Consider the following 27,263-nt stretch of genomic DNA (forward strand, 5'->3'; position numbering starts at 1 on the left):
TGAAAGAAGAGGGTTGGAAATGGACATTGTATCAGCCAAATCATAATTCTTGCCACAAATGTGACCTAAAGAAATCCTATTCTAAACTCTCTCCAATGGACAAAAGTAATTGATTTCATGGTGTATGTTCCATGTATTTTACTATTCCACTCCTTCCCTAGTTTCACATAGAATACCCCATTTTAAAAAAATTATATTACTCTGCAAGCTGGACTGGAACAAAGTTAATAACCACAATGATGTTAATTTGCTCATTAATTACATCAGATAATGTTGAATTATTAAGTATCTATTTCTTATTGCCAAGCACTGGGTTACAATGTTAACTAATGTGTATTTCATGTCATTGGCCATGTCTTATCTGCAGTGCTTCACCAATTAGAAATGCTCTCAGATACTAAAAGTGGAAAACTCAAATAGCAATGATTTAAACCATATTATCACTCTATAACTTTCTTTATAAAAATTCAAAAAGACATTTGTAACTCCACAATATTAGGGTACTGGGGTTATGTCTCTGTGATTCTTCTCATGGTTACAAGAAGACTGCCATATTTCCAAACAACTCATCCTGCTCAAAGGCAGCCGGGATGGTGAGAGAATTGTTGTTCTCTCTTGTCTCCTCCTTTTATCTGAGAATGGGAGAATACAGTCCTCCCCAGAGACCTCCTCATAGCAGACCCACTGGTTAGAACAAGGTCATGTGGCACCAAAAAGTATCCAGTGAACAAAGGATAGTGGGTTGAGAATGAATATTGGGTAGCCAACCAAAAGTGATGTCATAGATGCTTTATAGCTTTCCACACACTTTCACGTTGATGATATCATCTTATGAAACTACTTTCCAAACATACAGAAACTCAAACCTAGAATAAGAGGTATAAATGGTATCTGCTGTGTGGGAACTTCTGGTTGGGAAGTAATTTAAAGGTCCTTTGAAAGTGCAAATTTAATGCAAAGGTTTTAAAGATATAATGTCTTTAGCCTATAAATTATACATACAACAGCCCAAGGAGTAATTCAGAAGATTTTTATAGTTTGGGAAGATAATTACATGGTGAAATGAAAAGAGAAATTAGGGTACCTGGATTTGAGGCTCAGCTTGGGATTCTAGGCTCAGACACTTCAAGGATTCTGAAGCTCTTTTTCATCATTTGTAAAAATTATGTACTTAAACCAAGTTAGATGACTCCTAAAATCCTTCTCAAATATAAGAGTTTCTATCTAGTCATCATGCTGGAAGTCATGAGGTACAATGTTAAAAATTGTCTATTCCAACCTCTTTTTACAAGTAAGGTAATTTAGGCTCAAAAGATGACCATTTGTCCAAATTCACTCATCTAAGTTAGAAATTTGAGTCTTAGTATATATATAAAATACACTATGATTTCACAAATAGCTGGTATTCCATAGATTTTTTTTTTTTTTAATCAGCCTCTTCCTTTATCTTCTTTTTTACCTTAGGCAGGATCTCTCCGTTAGCATTTACTCTATTTAATGGAATGCAAATTATATATAAAAAAATTTAAAGCCTACTGTAAGATCTTAACCTCTCTGTAAAATGATAACTGTACCTTTCCCATAGTTTTTCAATTCTTTTTTGAGACTAGACGAAGTAACCTGCAAGGACTTAATCCCAGCCACCCATCTCAGTGCTTAAAACTCTCCCACGGGTGAGAAAGGTCCTAGACCAATTTCCCCAGCAGTTTGTGTGAAGAGTGAGTCTGAATATCATGATCATTATTTTGTCTTCACACAGTCATATCTTTTACCTTCACAGTATGTAGATCTGGCACATAACTGGGAGCAGTCACTATGCTGTCATTGAGCTCAGTGTCCAGTGTTTTATACGAGATAATTTGAATCACTTATATCTGGGATTCACAGATGGGCTGCAGGGGAACAGGGACCCATCTGATATTTCATTGAAACTTTTTTTTTTAAACCATGGTAGTATTGACATTTCTGACTAGATCATTCTGAGGAACTGTCCCTGACATGGCAGTGTGGTTAGAAGCATCACCTGCCTCTATCCACCAGATACTAGTAGCACCTCCATGATGATGGTAATAAAAAAGGGTTACCAAGCTCTGGCTGGGGCTGTGCGGGATGTTTTGCTCTCACATCCGGGTTTGGTTTCTCTCTCTCTCTCTCTCTCTCTCTCTCTCTCTCTCTCTCTCTCTCTCTCTCAATAAAAAAAATATTTTAAAAAAATCCTGTGTCCTAAACTTGCCAAATGTGCAAGGGGGGCATAATCTCTCTCCTCCCCCTTGTTCCACTGTGATTAAGCTTAATGTGTATGTGTATTTCTTTTCTGGGAGGCTTATCAGCTTCATCATATTCTTAAAAGGATCTATGACCTCTTATGCACATATTTTCAGCTGTAACTGTGGGGGGAAAATGCACCATCATAACTAAATGAAATGGTGCAATTTGGAAATTTACTATATGCTCATTTATTTCTTTCCAATACTTTGAAGAAGCGATTCACAAACTATATCTGGGAAAGTATCTGCTTCACAAACGGCTATTCCCAGACTGCAGGAGCACTTTCAGTCTTGTACTGAACATAGCTCTAAACTGCCAAAGGGATAACGCTCAACAACAACAACCAACCAAAAATCCAAAACCTCGTCTGGAAGGAAAATAAAAATCAGTTGTTTCTTAGAAGAAAAAAAAATCCAGTGTCAGTACTGATTTCAAAATTGACTGGAGAGATGGAAGGGAAGGGAAGGAGGGGGAGAAGGTGAAAGGAGGGAGAGAGCGAGCTGGAATGCTGAGCCTTGAAAGAAGTTCTCAAGGGGAGTGTCTTAGGAGATGCTCCCTTTTGCGGGAAGTCGCCCCCGCCTCCTCCCCGGCCAGCCTGGAAGACGGCCGCCAGCCTGAGCTGTGGCCTCCCCTATTCATCTCTCATTCCCAAGTCCACATTGTTCGCCCACTTCCCAAGTGACCACATCCCAAGAGCGTCCGCAAAACTCAAAAGGGTCAATTTACTCGGTCTTGAAGGCCCCATTCTCATCTACAACCGGAGCTTCAATCCCAAATACCAGACCTACAAAAGCAGACAGGAAACGTGTCTCGTCTTCCGTGGCCCCTCGCGAGCTCCCCAAAAGACAAGCAACTTTCTCCCCTACTTCTCTGTCCGTCTGCCTCCACCGCTCACCCTTCGGAAAGAGTCACAATGAGAGGGGCTCGGGGAGCCGCGGAAGCCACCTAAGAGATGGGCTTGGACCCCAGCGCAGAGGGGTGCGCCCTTCCGCGCCCCGCGCGCCGGGACCCTGCCACCGCGCCCGGCCCGGGTCTGTCCCCCCGGGTGTGTCCCCCCGGGTGTGTCCCCCCGGGTGTGTCCCCCCCGGGTGTGTCCCCCCGGGTGTGTCCCCCCGGGTGTGTCCCCCCGGGTCTGTCCCCCCGGGTCTGTCCCTCCGGGTGTGTCGGCCCGGGTCCGCGGGGCGGCGGGCGGGAGCGGGGGAGGAGGCGGCCGGAGGGAGGGGCGGTGCGTGCCTCGCCTGCCAAGGAGCGGGCTGCGCCTCTGCGAGCGAACCCCCGCCCCGGACACGCGGGGAGCGGGCTCCACTGGTGGCGGCGCAGCGCGTCCTGGGGCAGCCCCGGAGCCGGCCCCTCTCCCAAGTCCGCCCGGACTCCCTGCGGCTCAGGGCGGCGGCGAGGAAGGGAGATCGGTCTCCTCGCCGCGGACGTTCCGCCGGGAAAGACGGCAAGTTGTGAGCGCGCCGGCCCGGGGAGGAGGCGGCCGCCGCCGCCGGCCATGTGAGTGCGGAGCTCCCGCCCGGGGCGTGGGCTCCCCGCGGCTCCCCTCGGCCCCCGGGCCCGGCGCCGGAGTTGGCGGCCCCCGGCTCCGGACTTCCTGAGCGGGGCTGCCGGCGGGCTCCCCCGACCTGCCGCGTCGGCTGTAGGCGTCTGCCTGGGGCGTTGCTGCCTTCCCATCCTCCCTTCAAAGGCCGGCTGGAAAACGCCTAGCTCCCGCTTTTTGGATTCAGGGATCTTATGTGTCTTCAGGAGTGGGGGTGAGGGTGGGAGTGGGGTTGGGGTAGGGGTAGGGGTGGGTAGGTGGGGACATTGCAGGGGCTGATTATGGGCTTGCCTTGGCCTTACCCCAGCTCTAGATGATGGCCCTCCGCCCTCTCTGTCACCCCCCACTCTCCTTTCCCAGCCTCATGGCCCAGACAGACAACTTTAGTCATTAACGCTGATGCTGGCCACAGTTGACAAGATTAAAAAAAAAAAATAGTAGTCAGTGACACACTGGACTGTACATGGGGCTGCGGGGTGGAGAGGAAGCCGCAGGGGCAAGGCTTGGGAAAGAGAAAGGTGAGGGAAGGGGACATTTGCTGGACTCTGAACGCTGGCGATGAGAGTTCTGGAAATGGAACTCCAGGGTGCATGGGCTTTGGACTTCTGTATTTATTTTTTTATGGGAAGTGTGGGAAATGGTTCAGGAACTCTTTTTGAAACAGAAACAGGGGTGGCAGTCAAATGCTTGTGGAACTATTTGAATTATTGGGGTTGGCTATAGAGTACTAGAAGGTATGGATTACTTTTCAGATTAGACACGGACGATCATTGAACTGGAGAGATAGTTCCAAAAAATTTATTGGAACCAATGAATCAAAATTGCAGAAAGTAAGTCATACACTGGCTTTCTTTCACTTACTCCGGGAGAGGATAGTTAAGATTGAAGGGATTCACAGATGCTATTGAACTTAGTACTGGGAGTGCCTGTTAGCTCCATCCATTCTGTGTCTAGACAGTCTATAAGGTTTGGTGAATTTATGGTGCTCTGAAATTGTGAAATTTATTCTAATCATTTTGTTTGGGCTCATGCAGAGACTTCTCACTTCTGAAGTCTTGAGGCAAGTTTGAGTATTTATTAATTAAAAGTTTAGAACAACTGAATTGATGTTATTATCTATTTCACTAGAAAACATTAAACTCTCAATATTTCTTATTTTACCAGGGATCATCACCCTTACTACGGAGGATGGGAAGCTGAGGCCCAGTAAGGCTGAAGATCCATTCTGTTCATAGACACTCCCCATTACAGAACTGCGGATTACCTGTGATCCCAGTACTTGGTGGTTTCACACCTTCACTTACTCTTGCAGCCCTTTGGGTCCTCGTTGCCCTATCTGGAGGAAGATGGCATCCAGCCTGACGTGTACTGGAGTGGTCTGGGCTTTGCTCTCCTTTCTTTGTGCTGCTACCTCCTGCGTGGGGTTCTTTATGCCTTACTGGCTCTGGGGATCCCAACTGGGCAAGCCTGTGTCCTTCGGTACTTTCCGGAGGTGCTCGTATCCGGTGCATGACGAGAGCCGGCAGATGATGGTGATGGTGGAAGAATGTGGGCGCTACGCCTCTTTCCAGGGCATCCCCAGCGCAGAATGGAGGATCTGCACCATCGTGACAGGCCTGGGCTGTGGCCTCCTCCTCCTGGTGGCTCTCACCGCTCTCATGGGCTGCTGTGTGTCGGAGCTCATCTCCAGAACAGTGGGAAGAGTGGCTGGAGGAATTCAGTTTCTGGGGGGTAAGTGACTTGCTACACTTGAGTTGTTTACTGGAATCCCAGTCATATTGAAAATTATGTTCCGGTTGTCTTTTGAGATTATTATAATTGACACTTGGAATGTTCTTGAGAAACAGTCATGAAATGGCTTTGGTGACAGAGTACCAAAGTCAGAGGTTTTTACTGGAATTGCTTTACAACTTGGGGAGTTCTTAAATTCCTGCACATCCTTAGACACATATACATCATTAGCCTGCTAAGTACCACCCATGTGAGGCAGTAACGTTTAGGTCGTTTATAATGTGGTAGGGGAGACAGTTTGCATTCCATCACTTCTCGCTCTTCATGTTCAATAAAAAGCAATTAGATTATCTGTGTCTTACTGGAATCCTCAGGTCTTTAATCAAGAAGACATCATAGAAACGTAGAAATGTTTTTGGTTCTGCATTGTCATCATAAGTCTTTTAATACTCTTTGGTAAAATTATCCTTACCCAATCTTAAACTATATTTCTAAATAAGTGATTACTGTTTCAAACAAGATACCAGTTTTGCATTAAGAACTATGAATTTCACTAGTCTACAAACATAGCTATAGCTGTAACTATCTTGTTAAGATTTCATTTTCCTGGGTACTCTTACTGTTAAGAAAAAAAAAAAAAAAGAACATTTAGCAAATGATGTCTACTTGTCCCAAATGGACTGGATAATGTCACTAACACCAGAACAGGTTTGATTTTTACTTGGGTTTCCTCCAACAAGTACTGCTTCAATATCTCTGGTCATATGGTTTTAATTATACTTTATATATTTTCCGCTGTGCCTTTCACCTCCATTTTTCAACCTGAAAGGCTGAACTTGTCTGATTTATAATCTGCCCTGGTGAAATATGACAACTATCATAGATAATGCAGAGTGAAGGAGAAAATCCAGGAAAGTATGTAAAATGTACTTGCAACTTCATTATAAAGTAAGAGTCTGTTACTATTTTATTTGGCGTTTCCTTACAGAGTTTTGTGAAAATCCTGGAAAAAAGCAATTAAAAATTAATAGTTCTGAGAAAGAGTCTACTTATTGGAGAAACCCCAACAGATTATTTTAGACTTTTAATATAAAACTTTCAAATAATGTTTAAGTAAGAAAATTCTTGTGCTAAAAAATGCAAGTGGCAAAAAGTTTTGTGTTTTGAAACAAGAGATCGAGTTGTTTGCAGTTCTTTATTTCCTTACCAGATAGAACTTTGTTTTCATCTATTTTTTTCTCTGTGGTTTTGCATCTCACTCTGCTCTAGAAGGCAATTTGGGGACCTTAACTCTCCTTTCTTTATTACTTCAGTGTTCAACATTGACCAAAGTCTTGCATGTGATATGTATATTCATACAGAAATAAAGTAAATAAAGTAAAACTGTTAGGAAACAGAAGAGTTTATTGTTGAAAGTTGCAATATAAATCCAGAGTTTGAAAACATGATGCCACGGATTTTAAGAATAAAACTAATGCCATGAGTATTTAAATATCTTTCATTAAGAATAAACTTGCTTTGATGTTTTGTTTCACTTGGCTCAGGAAAAGTGCTTAGGCAGTTTCTTTTTCTCCTCTTATGGTAAATATTACTCTTCTCCCTCCTCCTCCCCCTTCATTTTAGGGCAGGAACTGCTATTATCTGGCAGAACAGGAAAATACTTACAAAGAGAAATAATTTTTATTGATTATCTTTAAACATACAATGAAAGAAGGCAACAGAAAGTGAATCTGAGACCCATGAGATTTTATGCTTCCCTCTCTAAACTATGTATAGATTTTTTTGGATTATATAGAGCTAAATGTTTTACTTAACAGAAAAACTGAAGAAAGACCATTGTGGAAGTTATATATATATATTTAAAAGGTACTGGTTTTTCTTTTTAGATTTTCTTTTCATGAACTCTGGTTTGGTAAGTGTTACTGACATTAAGATAAGGAAATAGTTTATTACTAGCAGTTGACATTCTCTCATTTTTCATATATATTTTTCATATTTGGCAAAGTATTCTGAATATAAAAACCTAAGAGAGTTTTTCTGAATTGAACCTCTATATATCCTATTACCCGAATGTTAGTAAATTTAGAATTAAAAAATAACTTGAATTATGGAAAAGGCTTTGGGAAAATCTGCCATTGATTTCTGTCAATTAATGGTAAACCAGGTGACAAACACAAAATACTTCAAAAAGAATTCCTCCTGTTGTTTATTTCATAATTGTCTGGATTTTTATTCATAAACACCTAAGTGGTAAGTAATTTTATTATATGCAAAATACCAAGCCACTGAACTCTATGAGTTCCACAGATGGCAATGCTTCAGAAATATATTCAACATTCTCTCCCATAAGGCGGATTCTCTTACTAAAAATGGTTCACCAAGAGGGTTATGTTTAGCCAAAGTTAGGGTTGTTCCAAAAACACAGGAAGCAGCCAAATGGCAAAGTACAGAGGCATCCTGCTTAACCCTGCTTGCTGTGTTGAGAGTTTGCACATATGGTGTAACATCAGGCAGTAAAACCCCTGCAGTACTTTGGAACTAGTTAAAGGACAAAATGTCAACCTTAATTTTGAATAATCTTGCTATGGTAGATTAGAGGTTAAAATGTCACCTGTCAGCTGATAGAACAACACAAAAAGAGACTGTTGTACATGGGCATTTGCTACTTTTAGGAGGAATACTTCAAAGAATCAATAACTTAAGCTTTTCCTGTGGTAACTTGAACATAAACTTTGCCACTATCTCCATCTTATATTTGAAGTCATTTTTTTGGTCATAATTTTCAAAAGCAAGTCTGAATTGAGTTTTACCCTTAAGAGTTGTGTTGTTGTTTTTGTGTTGTTTTGTTTTTAAGATTTTTAAAACTGATTTTTAGAGAGAGAAGAAGGGAGGAAAGAGAGAGAGAGAGAAAGAGAGAGAGAGAGAGAGAGAGAGAGAGAGAGAGAGAGAGAGAGAGAGAGAGAGATTGAGAGAGAGAGAGAGATGGGAGAGCAAGACATCAACCGGCTGCCTCAGACACACTCCCTACTAGTGACTGAGCCTGCAACCCAGGCATGTGCCCTGATTGGGAATCAAACTGGCAGCCTTTTGGTGCACAGGATGACACCCAACCAACTAAGCCACATCGGTCATGGCCTTAACTGAGTTTCTAAAAGGCATGTAGAAAGCCTTTGAGAAATATAAGATAACTAACATTTGTATAGTGTGGAAATGTGCTATGAGAAACTAGAAGCTTTAATATTTTTGTTTGTTAAATGTAGAATTATTTGCTTTTAAATATTGTTGTAGTCATTAAGTACTGTAACAAAGTTTTAAAACGTTAATATCAAACTTTTTGATGTATGTGTTAGTTAAATATGTGCTCTGTAAATGAAACATGTAAGAACATTATAAAGACATATTTAACTAAGTTCTTGCAAACGTTGGTATCTGAATTTATAGATTACATCTTGGGAAACTGCTGGTGCTGTATGTAATGCAGATTTGGAGTAATCCACATTTAGTTTGAATGGGAGTATTTATAAAATGGGTGTAGAATACTAATCAGTAGCAAACACTATCTTTCCAATTTAAAAACTGTTCTGTCCTCAGAGGCCACGGGAGACCATCTCCTCAATTAATTAAGAGTGAAGTGCTGTTCAAGACAGTAATGATGACAAAGGGTTTCTTTGAGCAGCCTTTTCTCTGTCTGCTGAGAGTACCCTTGCCTTTCTAGTATCCCTCACTGCAGGCTTTCACCTGGGCCTGTCTCTCACCCCTTTGGGATAAGGGCTCGGGACTCCCCTTCCTTCACTCCACTTAAACCCGACCTGTCATATGATATGCCACATTCTGCTTTCCTTCATACCCAGGTTCTTTGTCAAGTGACAGCTGAGGAACAATATAAATGATAAGTGTTGGCATATTAATGAGCATAGTAGCTTAATAGTGACAGTGTCTTAACTGGAGTTGCTCTAATTTTAAGAAAGCCAGGCATTTCTTGGGCCAGTTTGGGGTTTACTTTAAATTACATCTTATAGATATTTCATTCATCTCCCTGCAACCTACAATTTAAGGCTGTCTTGAGATCTAAGCCAGTGGTTCTCAAACTTTAGTATGCATCGGAATCACCCATAGGACTTTGTAAAACACAGATTTTGGGGGCCCACCAAGGAATTTCTGGTTCAATAGTTTTGGTGGGGGACTGATAATATGTACTTCTAATAAGTTCCCAGATAAAGCTGGTTCTGAGAACACATCTTAATAATCTTGTTTTAAGTTAACCATTTCGTGTTTTTAAAAATGTGACTTCTGGTAGATGGTTTACTTTCAGAATTTAAAGTTTAGATGTATCATGATCTGATATAAACCTCTCTAATTGGACTATAAAAAGACTCACCTCTGTAATTTAGTGTTGTCTGAACACATCCTCATTCCATCTCTCCTTGTTATTGTCACAGAAAGTTGTTTTCCTGGCGTTCTTTCTCTTAATGCACATTATATACATATTATAATTATAATATATGCATTATGCAATAGGTACATAATTATTTATATATACATATATGTATGTATGTATGTATGTATATATATATATATATATATATATATATATATATATTCTTTCATTTACAATTATCCTTTACCAGAAACAAGAGTCTATATATGGAGAACTTAAAATAAGACCTTAGTTTCTCCTCTGTAGTTTTCATGCAGTGGATTTTCAGTAAGGAATTACTAATTGAAAGATATGAAGACCACAGAGTCCAGCCAAAGCAACCTTTGTCCAACTCTGTAAAGCCATGAATGTCTTGGAAAAGCAGAATGGTTAGGTCAGTAAGGCATTAGGAATCAGCCAGTCTGAGCTTCTGCTGCTAATACGTTACTTAAACCAGCTTTGACCTGGTCTTAAACATCTCTAGGGAAGATGTTGCACTCTTGTTGAATAGTAGTACTTTAGGGCCACAAATCACACCTGCCATCACAATCAGATGTCCCACATTACATCCTATATAATAAAAGGGCAATATGCAAATTGACTCCCGGGAATGACCAGTCGCTATGACACACACTGACCACCTGGGGGAAGATGCTCAATGCAGGAATTTCCCCCTGGTGGTCAGTGTACTCCCACAGGAGAACTCCGCTCTGGGCTGACAGCTGCAAGCACAGTGGCCATGGTGGGAGCCTCTTCCGCCTCCACAGCCGCACTAAGGATGTCCAACTACAGCTCGGCTGTCAGTCAGACATCCCCCAAGGGCTCCCGGGCTGCCAGAGGGATGTCTGACTGCCACCTTAGGCCTGATCCCCTGGGGAGTGGGTCTAAGCCGTCAGGTGGACATCCCCTGAGGGGTCCTGGACTGCAAGAGGGTTCAGGCAGGGCTGAGGAACCACCCGAGTTCACGAATTTTTGTGCAACAGGCCTCTAGTTGATAATAAACAGGAACAAGCTTGAGATGGGTAGTGCAACAGTGTGCAGGGTCTTGCCAACAAGAAAGAAGTGACAGAGAGATACAGTGCAGACAACCAGCAATGAATGTCATACACACCTACTCTGGCTCTGGATTTCTTAAAGGCAGGACACCAATCATTTAACTGATCTCTTATAAAATCTGAAACATCAAACTTCATATAGTTGTATCTAATAATGTTTTAAAATTAAATTTTCAAAAAGTCATTGTCCAGTTTTACTTTTTTGCATACTTTTTCCAGAAGAACTGTTTTAAGCCTTAATTTGGAAAGTTTTTCATTGTTTTCAGACTTTCTTATGAAGCTTCCAAGTTCACCATATGAATAATTATATCAAAATTCAATACAATATTCTTTTAACTCTTTAGTGGTCTAAAAGTCACCTGAGAGTTTATTCCAAGTAGGGTGTCCAAGGCCCACACGAAACACTTTTAACAAACTACTCATGGGTTCTGGACACAGGTTGAGAAATGTTGGCAAAGACCCTGATCACACTACTGCACTACCCATAACAAACTTGTTCCTGTTTATTATCAAATGGAGGCCTGGTGCACAAAAATCTGTGCACTTGAGGGGATCCCTCAGCCCAGCTTGCACCCTCTCGCAATCCAGTACCCTTTGGGGGATTTCCATCTGCCGTCTTAGTCTCCTTAGTCTCCATTGCCCTAGGATCTGCGTCTATAAAGATTTTGCTATGATATATGTCTGCTATTTTGCTGCCTATGCAGTCTTATAGGATTTTTATGGTTTCTCGTCTTACATTTAACTCCTTTTGAGTTTGTTTTTGTGTATGGTGTAAGTTGGTGATCTAGTTTGATTTTTTTTCCCATTTATCTGACCAAATTTCCCAGCACCATTTATTGAAGAGACTGTCTTGACTCCATTGTATGCTCTTGCCTCCTTTGTCAAATATTAATTGAGTATAATGGCTTGAGTCTATTTCTGGGCCCTCTGTTCTGTTTCATTGGTCTATATATCTGCTCTTGTGCCAGTACCATGCAGTTTTGAGTACAGTGGCTTGGTAATATAGCTTGATATCTGGTATTGTGATCCTTCCAACTTTGTTCTTCTTTCTCAGGGTTGCTATGGCTATTCAGGGTCTTTTTTTATTTCTTTTTTTTTTTTTTTTTTTTTTTTAAATAAATTTTTATTGTTCATATTATTACAAGTGTTCCTTTCCCCCCCCCCTTCCCACCCCACCCTCTGCCCTTTCCCCACTCCCCATTGTCCTCATCCATAGGTGCACAGTTTATGTTCAGTCTCTTCCCACATTCCCCTCTTCCCTTTTCCCCAAGAATCATCAGTTCACTCCCCTTCCATACCTCTGATTCTATTATATTCAACAGTTAATATTGTTCATCAGATTTTTTTTTTAATTTCCTTGGTTTTTAGATTCACTTGTTGATAGTTACGTATTTGTTGTTCATAATTTTTATCTTTATTTACTTTCTCTTCTGAAAGAACCCCCTTCAGCAATTCATATAATTCTGGTTTGGTGGTGATGAACTCCTTTAGCTTTTTTTTATTAGTGAAGCTCTTTATCTGACCTTCGATTCTGAGTGATAGCTTTGCTGGGTAGAGTATTTTTGGCTGAAGGTTCTTGCTATTCATCACCTTGAATATTTCTTGCCATTCCCGTCTGGCCTGCATGGTTTCTGTTGAGAAATCAGCTGACAATCGTATAGGTGCTCCTTTATAGGTAACCACCTGCTTAGCTCTTGCTGCTTTTAATATTCTCTCTTTGTCCTTTGCTCTTGGAATCTTAATTATGATTTGTCTTGGTGTGGTCCTCTTTGGATTCCTCTTATTTGGAGTTCTGTGTGCTTCCTGGACTTGTAAGTCCAATTCTTTCCCCAGGTGGGGGAAGTTTTCTGTCACTATTTCTTTCAGTATGTTTTCGATATCTTGCTCTCTCTCATCTTCTGGGACCCCCATGATTCTGATGTTGGATCGTTTGAAGTTGTCCCAGAGGTTTCTTACATTATCTTCAATTTTCTGGATTCTCTTGCCTTCTAGCTTCTGCAGAGGAGTGTCTTCTGGCTCTTTATGTTCCAAATCTTTGACTTGATTCTTGCGATCTTCTATTCTGTTTTTAGGACTCTGTAGAATATTTTTTATTTCAGACAATGTATTCTTTATTTCTTGTTGATCCCTTAGCATTTCTTGTTGATCCCTTTTCATATCCTCATAGGTCTCATTTATTTTATCGGCCTTTTCTAGGAGTCTCTTGAAAAACCCTATAAGTGTGGTTTTGAACTCTATATCCAGTCGCTTTTTGTCCTCCATTTCTTTCGTTTGTGATCTATTGGGTCGGCAGCTAAGTAATTGCGGGTTTCACACATATATGGCTTCAGTTGAATTTTTAGTTTGCAGACGTAGTACAAATGTAAAACACATTTTGTTATTTGATAGTTGGCTATTCAGCTGTTAATCAGTAAAAAAAGTTTTTTGATCTGTTTTGTAGTTTTCGTTTGGCGTTCGTTGAAAAATGGAAAATCAAAAGGAACATTTTCGTCATATTTTGCTTTTTTATTTCCGCAAAGGGAAAACGCATCGCAAGCTCATAAAAAGTTATGTGCTGTTTATGGTGACGAAGCCTTAAAAGAACAGCAGTGTCAAAATTGGTTTGCCAAATTTCGTTCTGGTGATTTTTCACTCAAAGATGAAAAACGCTCTGGTCGTCCAGTTGAAGTTGATGACGCCCTAATCAAAGCAATAATCAATTCAGACTGTCACAGTACAACACGTGAGATTGCAGAGAAGCTTCATGTATCACATACATGCATTGAAAATCACTTAAAACAACTTAGCTATGTTAAAAAACTCGATACATGGGTTCCTCACGAACTGAAAGAATCACAGTTAACGCAACGCATTAGCAGCTGCAATTTGCTAAAGAAACGTAATGAAAATGATCCATTTTTAAAACGACTGATAATTGGTGATGAAAAATGGGTTGTTTACAACAATATCAAGTGGAAAAGATCGTGGAGCAGGCCAGGTGAACCAACTCAAACAACATCAAAAGCTGATATTCATCAAAAGAAGGTTTTGTTATCAGTTTGGTGGGATTACAAAGGAATTGTCTACTTTGAACTCTTACCACCCAACCGAACGATCAATTCTGATGTCTACATTGAACAACTAATGAAATTAAACAATGCAGTTGAAGAAAAGCGGCCCGAATTGACAAATCGAAAAGGTGTTGTATTCCATCATGACAATGCAAGGCCACACACATCTTTGGTCACTCGGCAAAAATTAATGGAGCTTGGTTGGGATGTTTTGCCACATCCACCATATAGTCCTGACCTTGCACCATCTGATTACTTTTTGTTTCGATCTTTACAAAACTCCTTGAATGGTAAAAATTTCAATAATGATGATGATGTCAAATCGTACCTGATTCAGTTTTTTGCTAATAAAAACCAGAAGTTTTTTGAACGTGGGATTATGATGCTGCCTGAAAGATGGCAAAAGGTCATTGATCAAAATGGGCAATACATTACGAATAAAGTTATTTAGTTCCATGAAAAAATTGTCTTTGATTTTCTTTTAAAAATCCGCAATTACTTAGTTGCCGACCCAATATTTGGTTTAGGCATTTTCGCAGGCAGCTTTCCTGATGGGGGCGGAGTTTCAGGGTGGAGCCTACAGCCTTGGCTTCCCTCAGCCCCGCCCTATGCGACTCCTGAGACTCAGGGTCCTTCAGTACTTGTTGCAAGCGCCTCTGAGAGAAAGGTGCCCTCGATTTTCGCCTGCTACCAAACAGTGTAAGCTCTCCCGCAATGGGCCCGAAACTGGGGTTCAGTTCAGTTGGAAGTGGAGTTGGAGGTGGCGTTCAGAGCAGTCTGGAGCCTGTCTCCTTCCCGCCAGGGCAGTCCTACGGCACAGCCGGCCGGCCCTTCTCTGCGCGCTGTGTGCGCGCCTCTGGGACCTCCTTTCGCTGCTTCCCCGAGTACCGCCTTACAGCCCAGCTCCCTCTGGATGAGCCTGGGTCCCCGGGGTCTGGCCTAGAACGGGGGTTCAGAGCAGTTGGGGGCCCAGCACAGTCCGAGTGTTTATCTCCTTCCCGCTAGGGAACGCCAGCCAGGCACTCGGCCTCCCTCCTCTCCGGCTCTGTCCTCTCCACGCGCGCGCCGCGTGTCTCCGTACCTTGGGCTTTTACAGCTCCTCCGCGCTTCCTTCTGGTTTTCTCCTTGCTTCTCGTTGTAGAATTTCCAGTCAGTTGACTTTCCTGTAGTTCTGGGTAATGTCCATTTTATATTTTAGTTGTATTTTATTGAAATTGTTGCGTGCGGCTGCGGCTAGGTGCCTACCCGAGCAGCCATCTTGGATTCCTCTTTTTTTATTTCTGATGAATTTTTGGAGAGTTCTAAATCTTTGAAATATGCTATTCATATTTTAATGGGGATTGCACTGAATCTGTAGATTGCTTCGGGTAATATGTACATTTTGATGATGTTGATTCTGACAATCCGTGAGCATGGCATGTTCTTCCATTTGTTTATGTCTTCCTCTATCTCTTTTTTTCAATGTCCTTTAGTTTTCGGAGTACAGGTCTTTCACGTCCTTGGTAAGTTTATTCCTAAGTATTTTAATTTTTTTTGGTGCAATGGTAAATGGGATTGTTTTTTCCCCCTTCTCTTTCTATGAGTTCATTATCCTATATAATAAAAGAGTAATATGCAAATAGAATGCATGGTAGAACAGCCAAACAACCAATCAAAGCATAATATGCTCATGATATGCTAAGGCTGCTCAACCACTCACTATGGCATGCACAGACCCCTAGGGGGCAAATGCTCTGACAGGTTGCTTAGCTTGCTGCTGGGATCCAGCAAATTGTGACTGAGCAAAATGGGCTGGACATGCCCTGAAGCCCTCAGGTGGTCTCTCCCTAGCCAAATCATGCACTGGTGGTGTCCCTCAGCTTGGCCTGCACCCTCTTGCAATCCAGGACCCCTCAGGGGATGTCGGAGAGCCGGTTTTAGCCTGATCCCGCAGGCCACTCCCCTTGGGAGGGCGCCAGATGCGGTGCTCATGGCTGGCGAGCACTGCTGTGGCAGCACAAGCCTCTCCCAATCAGAACTGATTGTGTGTGAGCCCTGGCAGGCACAGTGGGGCCAGGATGAGTGGGAGTGGAAGATCGGAGTTGCAGGAGAGTTGGACTGGGGGTTTCAACAGTCCTTGCAGGCCACTCAGAGGGACCTCACCAGTGCATGAATTCATGCACCAGGCCTCTGGCTAGTGTATAAAAAAGCCATAGATTTTTGGGTGTTAATTTTGTATCTTACTACATTGCCAAATTCATTTATTAGGTCCAGTAGTCTTTTGATGGAATCTTTGTGGTTTTCTATGTATATTATCATGTAATCTGTGAATAAGTACAGTTTTAATTATTCTTTTCCAATTTGGATGCCTTTTATTTCTTCATCTTGTCTGATTGCTATGGTTAGCACTTCCAGTACCATATCGAAAAGGAATGGTGAAAGTGGACATCCCTGTCTTGTTTCTTAGGGGGAAATGAGTTTAGGTTTTGCCCATTGAATATGATGATGTCTGAGTTCGTCATATATGGCTTTTAATATGCTGAGGTATGATCCCTCTGTTTCCACTTTGCTGAGAGATTTTATCAAGAAAGGGTATTGGATTTTGTCAAATGTTTTTTATGCATCGATTGATATGATCATGTGATTTTTGCCTCTCAGTTTATGTGATGTATCACATTTACTGATTTGCAGATATTGTACCATCCTTGCATCCCCAGAATAAATCCCACTTGGTCATGGTGTATGATCTTTCTAATGTAATATTCAATCCGATTTGCTAGAGTGTTTTTTGAGGATTTTAGCATCTATGTTCATCTAGGATATTGACTTGTAGTTCTCTTTTTTTTGTGTGTGGTATCTTTATCTGGTTTTGGAATAAGGGAAATGCTGGTTTCATAGAAAGAGCTTGGAAGTGTGCCTTCCTCTTGAATTTTTTTGAATAGTCTGAGGAAGATAGGTTTTAGTTCTTTTTAAATGCTTGTTAGAACTCCCCTGTAAAGCCATCTGGACCAGGCTTTTGTTTGCTGGAAGATATTTTATCACTGCTTCAACTTCTTTGGTAGTTATTAGCCTATTCAAGTTTTTTTTTTTTTTATTCTTCTTGATTGAGTTTTCACAGCTTCTATTTTTCTAAGAATATGTCCATTTCATCTAGGTTGTCTATTTTGTTGGAATACAGTTGTTCATAATATTTTTTCATAATTGTTTGTATTTCTGTGGGATGGGCTGTTACTTTGCTTCTTTCATTTCTGATTTTGTTTATTTGTGTCCTCTCTCTTTGCTTCTTGGCGAACCTGGCTAGAATTTCATTAATCTTATTTATCCTCTCAAAGAACCAGCTCTTGGTTTTGTTGATCTTTTATATCTTTTTTTTTTTTTTGTCTATATGTAATTTATCTCCTCTCTGATCTTTCTTATTTCCTTCCTTCTGCCTACACTGGGCTTTTCTTGTTGTTCTCTTTCAACTCTTTGAGTTATAGGGTTAGATTTATTACCATCTTTTCTTGTTTTTTTTTTTTTTTTAGATAGGCCTGCAGAGCTATGAAATTCCCCCTCAAGACTGCTTTTGCTGTGTTTGATAGATTTAGGATTGTTGTGTTTTCATTGTCATTTGTTGCCATGATGCTTTTTATTTCTTTTTTGAACTCTTTGATAACCCAATCATTGTTTCATAGCATGCTATTTAGCCTTCAGTGTTTGATTTTTTTGGATTGTTTTTATTGTACTTGATTTTTAGTTTTATGCCATTGTGATCTGAGATTATTGATATGATTTCTAGGCAAGAGCTGACCTTTTCGTTCGCGGATTGCCAGCTTGTTCAATTGGCCAATTCCAGGTGGGCCCTTTTAGATTCAGCTGTTCCTTCTATCTGCTCTGTGAGAAGACTCAGGGCCCATCTGCAAATTCACATGCTTTGTCTCCCCTGAGCAGACCTCCTTGGTACCCATGGTTGAGGAGGCTGGAATTCTGAAATTCATAGCTTTGCGGCTGAGGTAGCTGGTCCCTGGGCGTGGTGGTTGTAAGGTCCTGGGAGGTATCCAAGATCTCCCCTGTTGAAGGTAAAACTGGGTTCCAATCATAGTCAGTTTCCCAATCACAGCCCGTCTCCCCTTCAAGATGGTGCGGTCTCTGCAGCAGAGCCAGCTGCTCCGGGAGAGACTTCAGTCGCAGAAGGGGCTGCACAGTCAGGGGGGCTGGTCTGCCAGCTCCCAACAGTCCTTTGAAGTACAACTGTCCCTCATTCACAAATACTGACACTCCCCGCATGTCCATACACTCTCCTTTTGTTCTCTCACTCACACACTACCTTGCAGCCTGCTCTCCCATCGGCAGCCATAATGGATTTCTCTGCAAATATCTATTTTTAAAAATTCAAGACACACACTCAAGAGACCTTTTACATCATCCTATATAGTATCACAGGGCACATAAAATGTTGCACTCCTACAAAGTTATCATTGTTACACTATTAGTAGTTTAACTCTCCAGCTACATTTACTTGGCAAGAGTTGTGTGTTGGTTATAACCAGAAAGAATAACAGCATCAAGTTCAAGAGTTTTACTTTGAGTGCTATCAAAGTTCATATTTTTGTTCTCTTAAAGTATCACCCTCAAATATGTTCTGTAGTGTACCAATAGACATTAACAGGAAAAAGCAAAACAGTTTTGGAAACATACATTTGAGAAACATTTGGTTATAGAATTTAATAGATTTCATTACAACAGAAGACACAGAGCCTTTAGTATGTTGATGCCTATTACCAGTCTCCTGGGGGATGGGGAGGGTATACTGTTTATTAAGTGTAGTATTAAGTGTTTTTCTAACTTATTTGAGCCCAGCACACCAATGGGACCACTCATCTGTGGAACACTCGGTTCTCATTTCACCCCAGGGAGGCAGGTAAATTTCTTTCTTTACGGCTGAGAACTCTGAATTTTAGAAAGTTACTGGTTGAGCTGTGAATATTATCACCATAAATAAATGTTAATTGAAATTCCACATTGGATTATATGTAAAATTCAGAATTTCTGATCATTATGATAATAGGTCTCTGAGCATAACATTTCAAATGTTTCTTTGGTATTCAGTTTCTGTTTGTAGTACAATAGAACCACTTGGAATAATATGATCTACCAACATTTGCCAGTTCTCAAGAAATAAATACATACATTACAGGTTAGTGTTCATAATGTTATGTGTAGTAGAGAAGCCATTGGAGGAGTATGGCAACACATCTGACCAAAGCAAATATTCTGTCTTTTAAAAATTATTTAACAGAAGAATTTTATCTTTCACTGTTACATGCTGGGCAAGTTTTCTAGTGTAAATACCTCTTGTTAGAAGCCTTTGTAATAATACTTTGTTAAGGGTAAACATAATGTTAATTCCAGAGGACACTCTTCTTAAATAACAAAACCAAGGGAGCAGCCCAAGGTATGTGCCTTTGACTGGAATCGAACATGGGACCCTTTGGTATACAGGCCTGCTGAGGCAAACCCGCTAGGGCTCATCAGTCTTTCTTAATATGGTAGATATCATACCAATTAGTGATTTGCTCTTAGAGTTCATAAAGCTCAAACTGTAATGTAAGCTTCAGAATAGATCTGCTTACAAGTTCAGTAGTTTTCCTTTCATTTGTCTCATTTTTAATAACCAGACAACAATGATATTGTACATAAAAAATCCAAAAGATTCCATCAAAAAACTAATGACTTAATAAATGAATTTGGCAATGTAGCAGGATACAAAATTAACACCAAGAAATCTATGGCATTTCTATACACCAATAGTGAACTTGCAGAAACAGAGACTAAAAAGGCAATCCCATTTACCATCGCACCAAAAAAATTAAGATACCTAGGAATAAACTTAACTAAGGAGGTAAAAGACCTATACGCAGAAAACTACACGACACTGAAAAAAGAGATAGAGGAAGATGTAAACAGGTGGAAGAACATACTATGTTCATGGATTGGCAGAATCAACATCATTAAAATGTCCATACTTCCAAAGCAATTTATAGGTTCAATGCACTCCCCATTAAAATACCAATGGCATATTTCACTGACCTAGAAAGAACTCTCCAAAAGTTCATTTGGAACAATAAAAGACCCCAAATAGCCACAGCATCCTAAGAAAAAAGAATAAAGTAGGAGGGATCTCAATACCAGATTTTAAGCTGTATTACAAAGCCACTGTTCTCAAAACAGCCTGATACTGGCACAAGAACAGACATATAGATCAATGGAATAGAATTGAGAACCCAGATATCAACCCAAATCACTATGCTCAATATTTGACAAAGGAGGCATGAACATACAATGGAGTCAAGACAGTCTCTTAAATAAATGGTGTTGGGAAAATTGGACAGATCCATGCAAAAGAATGAAACTAGATCACCAACTTACACCATACACAAAAATAAACTCAAAATGGATACAGAACTTAAACATAGGACAGGAAACCATAAAAATACTAGAGGCATCCACAGGCAGCAAAATCTCAGACATATGCCAAAAGAACTTCACTGATACTGCCCCTAGGGCAATGGAAGCTAAAGAGAAAATAAACAAATGGGACTACATCAAAATAAAAAGCTTTTTTACAGCAAAGAAAACCATCAACAAAACAACAAGAAAGCCCTCTGTATGGGAGAACATATTTGCAAATGTTATCACTGATAAAGGTTTAGTCTCCAACATCTACAGACAGCTTATACAAATTAATAAAAGGAAGATAAATGACCCAATTAAAAAATGGGCAATGGATCTAAATAGAATCTTCTCAAAAGAAGACAGAAGGAAGGCCAAGAGACACATGAAAACATGCTCAAAGTCACTAATTATCTGAGAGATGCAAATCAAAACAACAATGCGGTACCATCTCACACCTGTCAGAATGGTCAACATCAACAAATCAACAATCGATAAATGTTGGCGAGGTTGCGGAGAAAAAGGAACCCTTGTGCACTGCTGGTGGGAATGCAGACTGGTGCAACCACTGTGAAGAACAGTGTGGAGTTTCCTCAAAAAACTGAAAATGGAACTCCCATTTGACCCAGTAATCCCACTCCACACCAATCAGAAAGAATATATGCACCCCTATGTTTATAGCAGCACAATTTACAGTAGCTAGGATTTGGAAACAGCCTAGATGCCCATCTGCAGATGATTAGATCCAAAAAATATGGTACATCTACACAATGGAATATTATGCTGCCATAAAAAAGAAGAAATTCTCATCATTTGCAGCAACTTGGATGGAATTGGAGAACATCATGCTGAGTGAAATAAGCCAGTCAATGAAAGAGAAACACCACATGACCTCACTCATTTATGGATGATAAAGAATATTATAAACTGAAGAACCAAAAGAAAGACATAGAGACAGTAAAGCAACAAGCAGACTGTCAAACTACACGGGGAGGGTAGGGAGATCTGGGGTAGATAAGAGATCAATCGAAGGACTTGTATATAAGTACAACCAATGGACACAAAACTCTGGGGAGGGAGGGCATGTATGGGAAGGGGGGCGGCAATGGTATATGTACAAAGATAATAATTTAATAAAAAATTTTAAAAAAGAAAAGTAAATTAATTAAAATATTGTTAAAAAATAAGATGTTTAAATAAAGAAGTTAACCTTTTCCAGATTTTAAAACGACACTGGCAAATTTGAAAAATGCAGGAAATAAAAATCACCCACAACCCCCCGACTGAGAAAACATTTCAGACATTGTCTGGCTGTCTCTCTAATGCACCCATGTAAATCTACATAGAAATGCATGGGCAAAATTGGCTCATGCTGGATGTATGATTTTCCGGATTGCTTTTTTTTCATCTAACATTGTGATGCGCACATTTTTTCCCCTTTGCATTGTTGAATTGCTTTCAAAATAATGATTCTTAATGGTTGTGTAATTTCATCAAATGGATGGAGGATGATTTATATAAACATTTCCTGATTGCTGGGGAAAAAAATAATAACCGGACAACACTAGATACCTTGATGTATCAAAACATACATTAAAATATTGTTGGGGAGCCCTAACTGGTTTGGCTCAATGAACAGAGTGTCGGCTTGGGGACTGAAAGGTGCCAGGTTCGATTCTGGTAAAGGGCAGGTACCTTGGTTGCAGGCACATCCCCAGTAGGTGGTGTGCAGGAGGCAGCTGATCAATGTTTCTCTCTCATCGATGTTTCTAACTCTCTATCCCTCTCCCTTCCTCTCTGTAAAAAATCAATAAAATATATTAAAAATATTATTGGGTAAAAATAAAATTTCATTATATGGTTCTCAGTTTTTCTTGTCTGATCTCTTCAAATAAAGCAGTAACTTTATTATATTTTACAATACTTTTCTAGTCCCGCAGTGAGTAGAATAGTAAACATCTTCTTATATTTTCAATTACTACTTGATGTATTATTTAGTTTTAATTATTTATTAGCAACACTTTTTTTAATCTGTAAGGTATAACTTTGTTCTTCTGTACCTCATAGAAATATTTCAAATGTCAAATAATATTTTACAAATGTGGACAATATTTACTGAACTTGTAAGCAATGTCTCCTTAACTAAAGTTTCCTGTATAATGTTAGTCAATCCTCAGGTGGTCATGAGGATTGAGCCATTGGGAATGCATTAATGCCTCCATTCAGCCAATGGAGGCAGGGAGAAGCCAGGGTATTTCTCCCTCTCTAGCTCTTTTTGGGCATTACCTTTGACAGCAGTTGTCTCTCCTCCTAGAAATTCCAGCCCCTCATGGTCCCAGCTCCTATTAGGCTCAGTGGTTGAGCATCAGCTTATGAACCAGGGGTCATAATTCGATTCCTGGTCAGACCACATACCCTGGTTTTGGGCTTAATCCCCAGTAGGGGACATGCAGGAGGCAGCCGATCAATGCTTCTCAATGATTCTCTCTCCTCATTGATATCTCTCTCTCTCTCTCCCTCTCTCTCTCTCTCTCTCTCTCTCTCTCTCTCTCTCTCTCTCTCTCTCTCAAATAAATACAAATATACTTTAAAAACAGAAGTCTCAGAGAGCATCTTTGTCCCTCCTGCCAGAGGGATACAATGAGAAGTCTGCGACCCACAGCAGGGCCCCTATCCAACCACACTGACTCTGATTTCTCACTCGCAGTCTCCAGAGCTGTGAGGAATAAACTTGTTATTTATAAGCAACCCAGTCTGTAGTATTTTGGTATAGTAGCTCCAATGGTCTAAAATACCAGCTTAACTTTAATACTGTGTTTCAAAAATTTATTTGAGAATGGCAGAGTCCTATTCACCCGAAATATACATTAGCACCTGTTTTTATTGATGGCCAGCAGAAATTAATAAAATTTGGGAAATGCTGAGTTTTAAATCCAGGGCATCAGTGTTTATTGAGTGTCTACTACATGTCACATATTGTGCTAGGTACAAATTGAGATAAGAGCTCTGCAGTTGAGCTCAGAGTCTTTGGGGAAAACCAACATGAGAAGTATAATTACAGTCCAAAAGACTCATACATATACACACTTCCATGCTTGGCCGCACACAGTGATGAGCAAGGCCCACTCAGCAGCCTAATGTGGGGCTCACCAGCCTCTCACATGTGCCTGTCATTTTCCATTCTGCCTTCTGCTTGGCCATGTATTTCAGGACTCTCCATTTCCTGGAATACTTAATGCCTGCCATATGAATACATTCAGCCAATGGAGGCAGGATGAAGCCAGGGTATTTCTCCCCACTTAGCTCTTTTTTGGGCATTACCTTTGACAGCAGTTGTCTCTCCTCCTAGAAATTCCAGCCCCTCATGGTCCCAGCTCCTATTAGTAAGCCATTGCCAAGATCTCACTGTAGTCACACAGCCCAGCTCCTCAGTCACTGGTAATGCTATCTTCTTCCAGTAACGCTCCAGTCTAATGGATGGCAGCAGTTTTCTGATGCTGCAAATTTATGGATTACCTTTTTAACTCCTGTTTGACTTTTTAGCTCTTCCATAATCTGTGTGTCCAGTTTCCTGTATTGTATTAAATTCTCTGTGTTTGAAATACCTAGGGGTGGATCCTGGTTAGAATACAATGCATAATTCAAGTTCCTACCTCAATGAAGTGGTAGATTATGTCATACTATGAACTTTTGGGATTTTTGGTGAACAGGCAAAATCATAAATATTTAATGTAGGAATTCCCAGGTCCATTGAAGTGTGAGCAAAATGCTATAGGAGCACCAGAGAGGGAGTGACTTCTTGTCTGGAAAGGTCTGTGAAGGCTTCATAGGAGAGATGCTATTTGAGCTGGGTCTGAAAGATGAGCAGAAGATTCCCCGGGCATTTAGGCAGGGGAAACATCAAAGTTTTCAAAGTCAAGAAGATATGAAAAGAGCTTATGTGAGTTCAGAGAATGGCAACATTATAAGGAATGGAGTAGGGATGATGTGACGAAGGATCAAAGTGGAGAGGACAGATGGAATCAGGTTTATAATTATTCCATGCAAATAATTCTATACTTAACTACACGCAAGCTTTTGAGTGGTTGTGGTTGAAAGTGACTTAGGAACTATATAATCTAGAAGCAACAAGGAGTAAGATTGATTTGGGGAGCAACCAAAACCAGGAAAGTCAGTGAGAGTTGGTGTAGTAGTCTCGGACAGAGATTATGAGAATCTCATTGAAGCTGTGGAAATAAAAAGAAAAGAATTTTGAAGACATTTCTGACATAGAGCCAAATAGGTCTTGCTGCTCCTACTTTTATGAACAGGCAAATGAATGACTCAGTAATTTTATATCTTTGTTTATATAAGCAACCAGGCATTTTCTCTTTTTCCTAGTCCCTCTTATATTTTTTTAAAATGAGATTATATGACTTACAATAATATTGCAATAATTATGCATGGTATGGTGGCAGATGGGTACTAGACTTATTGGAATGATAACCTCCTAATGGATACTGTATAAGTATCTAATCACTTATTATTATCACAATGTGTAGATGTAATTTACTATACAACGATACAATGTGGAGGCTCTAATTGTAGAAGTGTGCATGCTTATCTGTGTGTAGACGAGGTTACTGACTGCTCAGCACACCTGGGGGCTTCTAAGAGGAGCGTTTTGATGACTGCTAAGGTAGTTGTCAGCATCATTGAACTACACTAGCTTCTCATGAGCAGATATTTTCTTTTTCTTCTCCAAAAGATGCAGAAAATAAGTGTATAAGCACATAAACAATGAGTAGATGTAAGATTTGTTATATATATCTTATTTTCTTAAAAAATGTGACATTATCAATTGCACCTTTATTTTATTTATAAAGAAAGAAGTGAATATTATTGTCAACATGTTTATAATTGAAAATTGCTATCAATTACCTGTAGTATGGAAAATTTTTTGTTCAGAAACCTAATAGATTACTGTCATACATACAGTAATAATGTTATAATTGCATAATAACATACAGCAAGAAAGGAAAGTAGTTATCCTTTTATTATTATCTGAGTTAATATTTATGATGAAGACCATGAAACATGAACTGTACTTTTGTCATTCCAATGTAATTTATAGTTTTCATTAATTTGTCATATAAAATCATTGAAAAACCTAGTTAGGTTCTAAAGTAGTATGATTCTATGACTAAATTTTATCCTCATTTAACATAGTGTTCCTAGGTGAGAATTGCTGTCTGAGGCATAACTTTTTTCTTGATGTTGCATGGGATTGGGCACACAGGTACATGTGGCAAGAAAGAAGGCCTCAGATGGCTTAGCTCAGTGCATAGAGTGTTGGCCTGTGGATCAAAGGTCCCAGGTTCTATTTCGGTAAAGAACACATGCCCAGGTTACTGGCTTGATAGGTAGTGGGTGTGCAGGAGATAGCCATCAATAATTCTCTCTGCTAATTGATGTTTCTATCTCTCCCTCTCTCCCTTTCCGAAGTCAATAAAAATATATTTTAAAAAAGAAAGAAAGAGCAGAAGTATATAGTCAAATTTGGTATAGCATTATCTTATTCCTGGCCACAGTTGGCTCCCCTAAACAATCCAAGCTTTCCATATTATTTCTCTTCCTCTACTACCCTGTTTCCCCGAAAATAAGACATCCTCCGAAAATAAGACCTAGTGCATCTTTGGGAGCAAAAATTAATATAAGACACTGTCTTATTTTCGGGGTAACAGGGTATGTTGCACAGTTACCTTGGGTAAAAACATAAGACTTTTCATGTTCTCTTTGATGATGGTAGAGCATCCTTTTTATTGCTGTTCCTTTCTTTTGTTTTTCTCATTTGTCATTGCAATACCTAATTTAAATGGAAAATTATAATCCATATTAAAGGCAATTCCTTTACTGCCTCCATTGTCACTTCTAAGTAAGCATTAATCTTTCTGATAGTACTCTGAGGAAGAGTATCAATTCTAACCTTAAGTGAAGTTACCCTGGTATTTACAAGGCTTGCAAGTCTAGACATACTGGATGTGACAACATGAAGAAAAATTTACTCTGCTGCTTTTATTCATTCATTTACTCAGCAAATGACTTTTAAGTGCCTACTATGTGTCAGGTTCTAATTTAGGCATGAGCTAGAAAGCTGTTCAAAAAGGTATGATTCTAAACTATCTAGAATTTTAGCTAGAGAGATGAACATTAATCAAATACTCCCCCAAGTGAATGTAAAGTTACAAATCTAATAAATGTTAGGAAGGAAAGGTGTATATATATGCAATTGTGATCTAGATGGGGTGCCAAGGAAGGTTTCTCTGAGGATATCAGGTTTGAGTTGAGACCTGACCCATGGAGGGGGAGGAGGTAGAGGAGGGGTGAACATCCCCTGAGGGAACAGAAGGGACAAAGCCCTCAGTGTGAGCAGGCAGGATGCCTTTGAGGCGCTCTAGAGCAGAAAGCGTGGGGGATGATATGTAGATGAGGCTGGAGAGGCAGAGGCCAGAAGGATTAGTATTAAGATGAAAAGCTGAAGAAGTTTGATCAGGAAGGTGTCCTGAGAAGTCTGTTATTTTAAGGCAAGTTGTTAGAGACTTAAGCTGAGAGATAGTTGACTTTCATTTATACCAGTGCTTTTGAGGTAAAGGTAACCAACCATTGTTATCATTTGGAAAAAAAAAAAAAAGTCACTTTGAAATTTCTGTGTGTCGTTTGAATATAAAAGTTAAGTAATACTGATTTATAGGTATTTTGCTAGGAGATACAAATTAAAATGTTGTACCCTTCAAACAAATGGGATGAAATTT

The 27,263-nt window shown here is 40.0% G+C and overlaps 1 protein-coding gene across 3 annotated transcripts in view; it reads left to right on the forward strand.

Annotated features, from left to right (window-relative positions):
- The first annotated feature begins 3,505 nt into the window (after positions 1-3,505).
- Positions 3,506-27,263, forward strand: part of LHFPL6 (LHFPL tetraspan subfamily member 6) — a 194,682-nt gene continuing 170,924 nt past the window's right edge. The window contains exons 1-2 of one of the 3 annotated variants that reach the window (XM_084879494.1): positions 3,506-4,022; positions 4,973-5,539. In XM_084879494.1, the coding sequence (XP_084735620.1) occupies positions 5,155-5,539 (385 nt within the window). In that variant the 5' untranslated portion in view covers positions 3,506-4,022; positions 4,973-5,154. The remainder of the gene's footprint in view (positions 4,023-4,972; positions 5,540-27,263) is intronic. The other 2 variants (XM_084879493.1, XM_084879495.1) reach the window with 2 other exon arrangements.

This window comes from Pipistrellus hanaki, assembly GCF_964339955.1.
Source record: "Pipistrellus hanaki genome assembly, chromosome: 3".
NCBI lineage: Eukaryota > Metazoa > Chordata > Mammalia > Chiroptera > Vespertilionidae > Pipistrellus > Pipistrellus hanaki.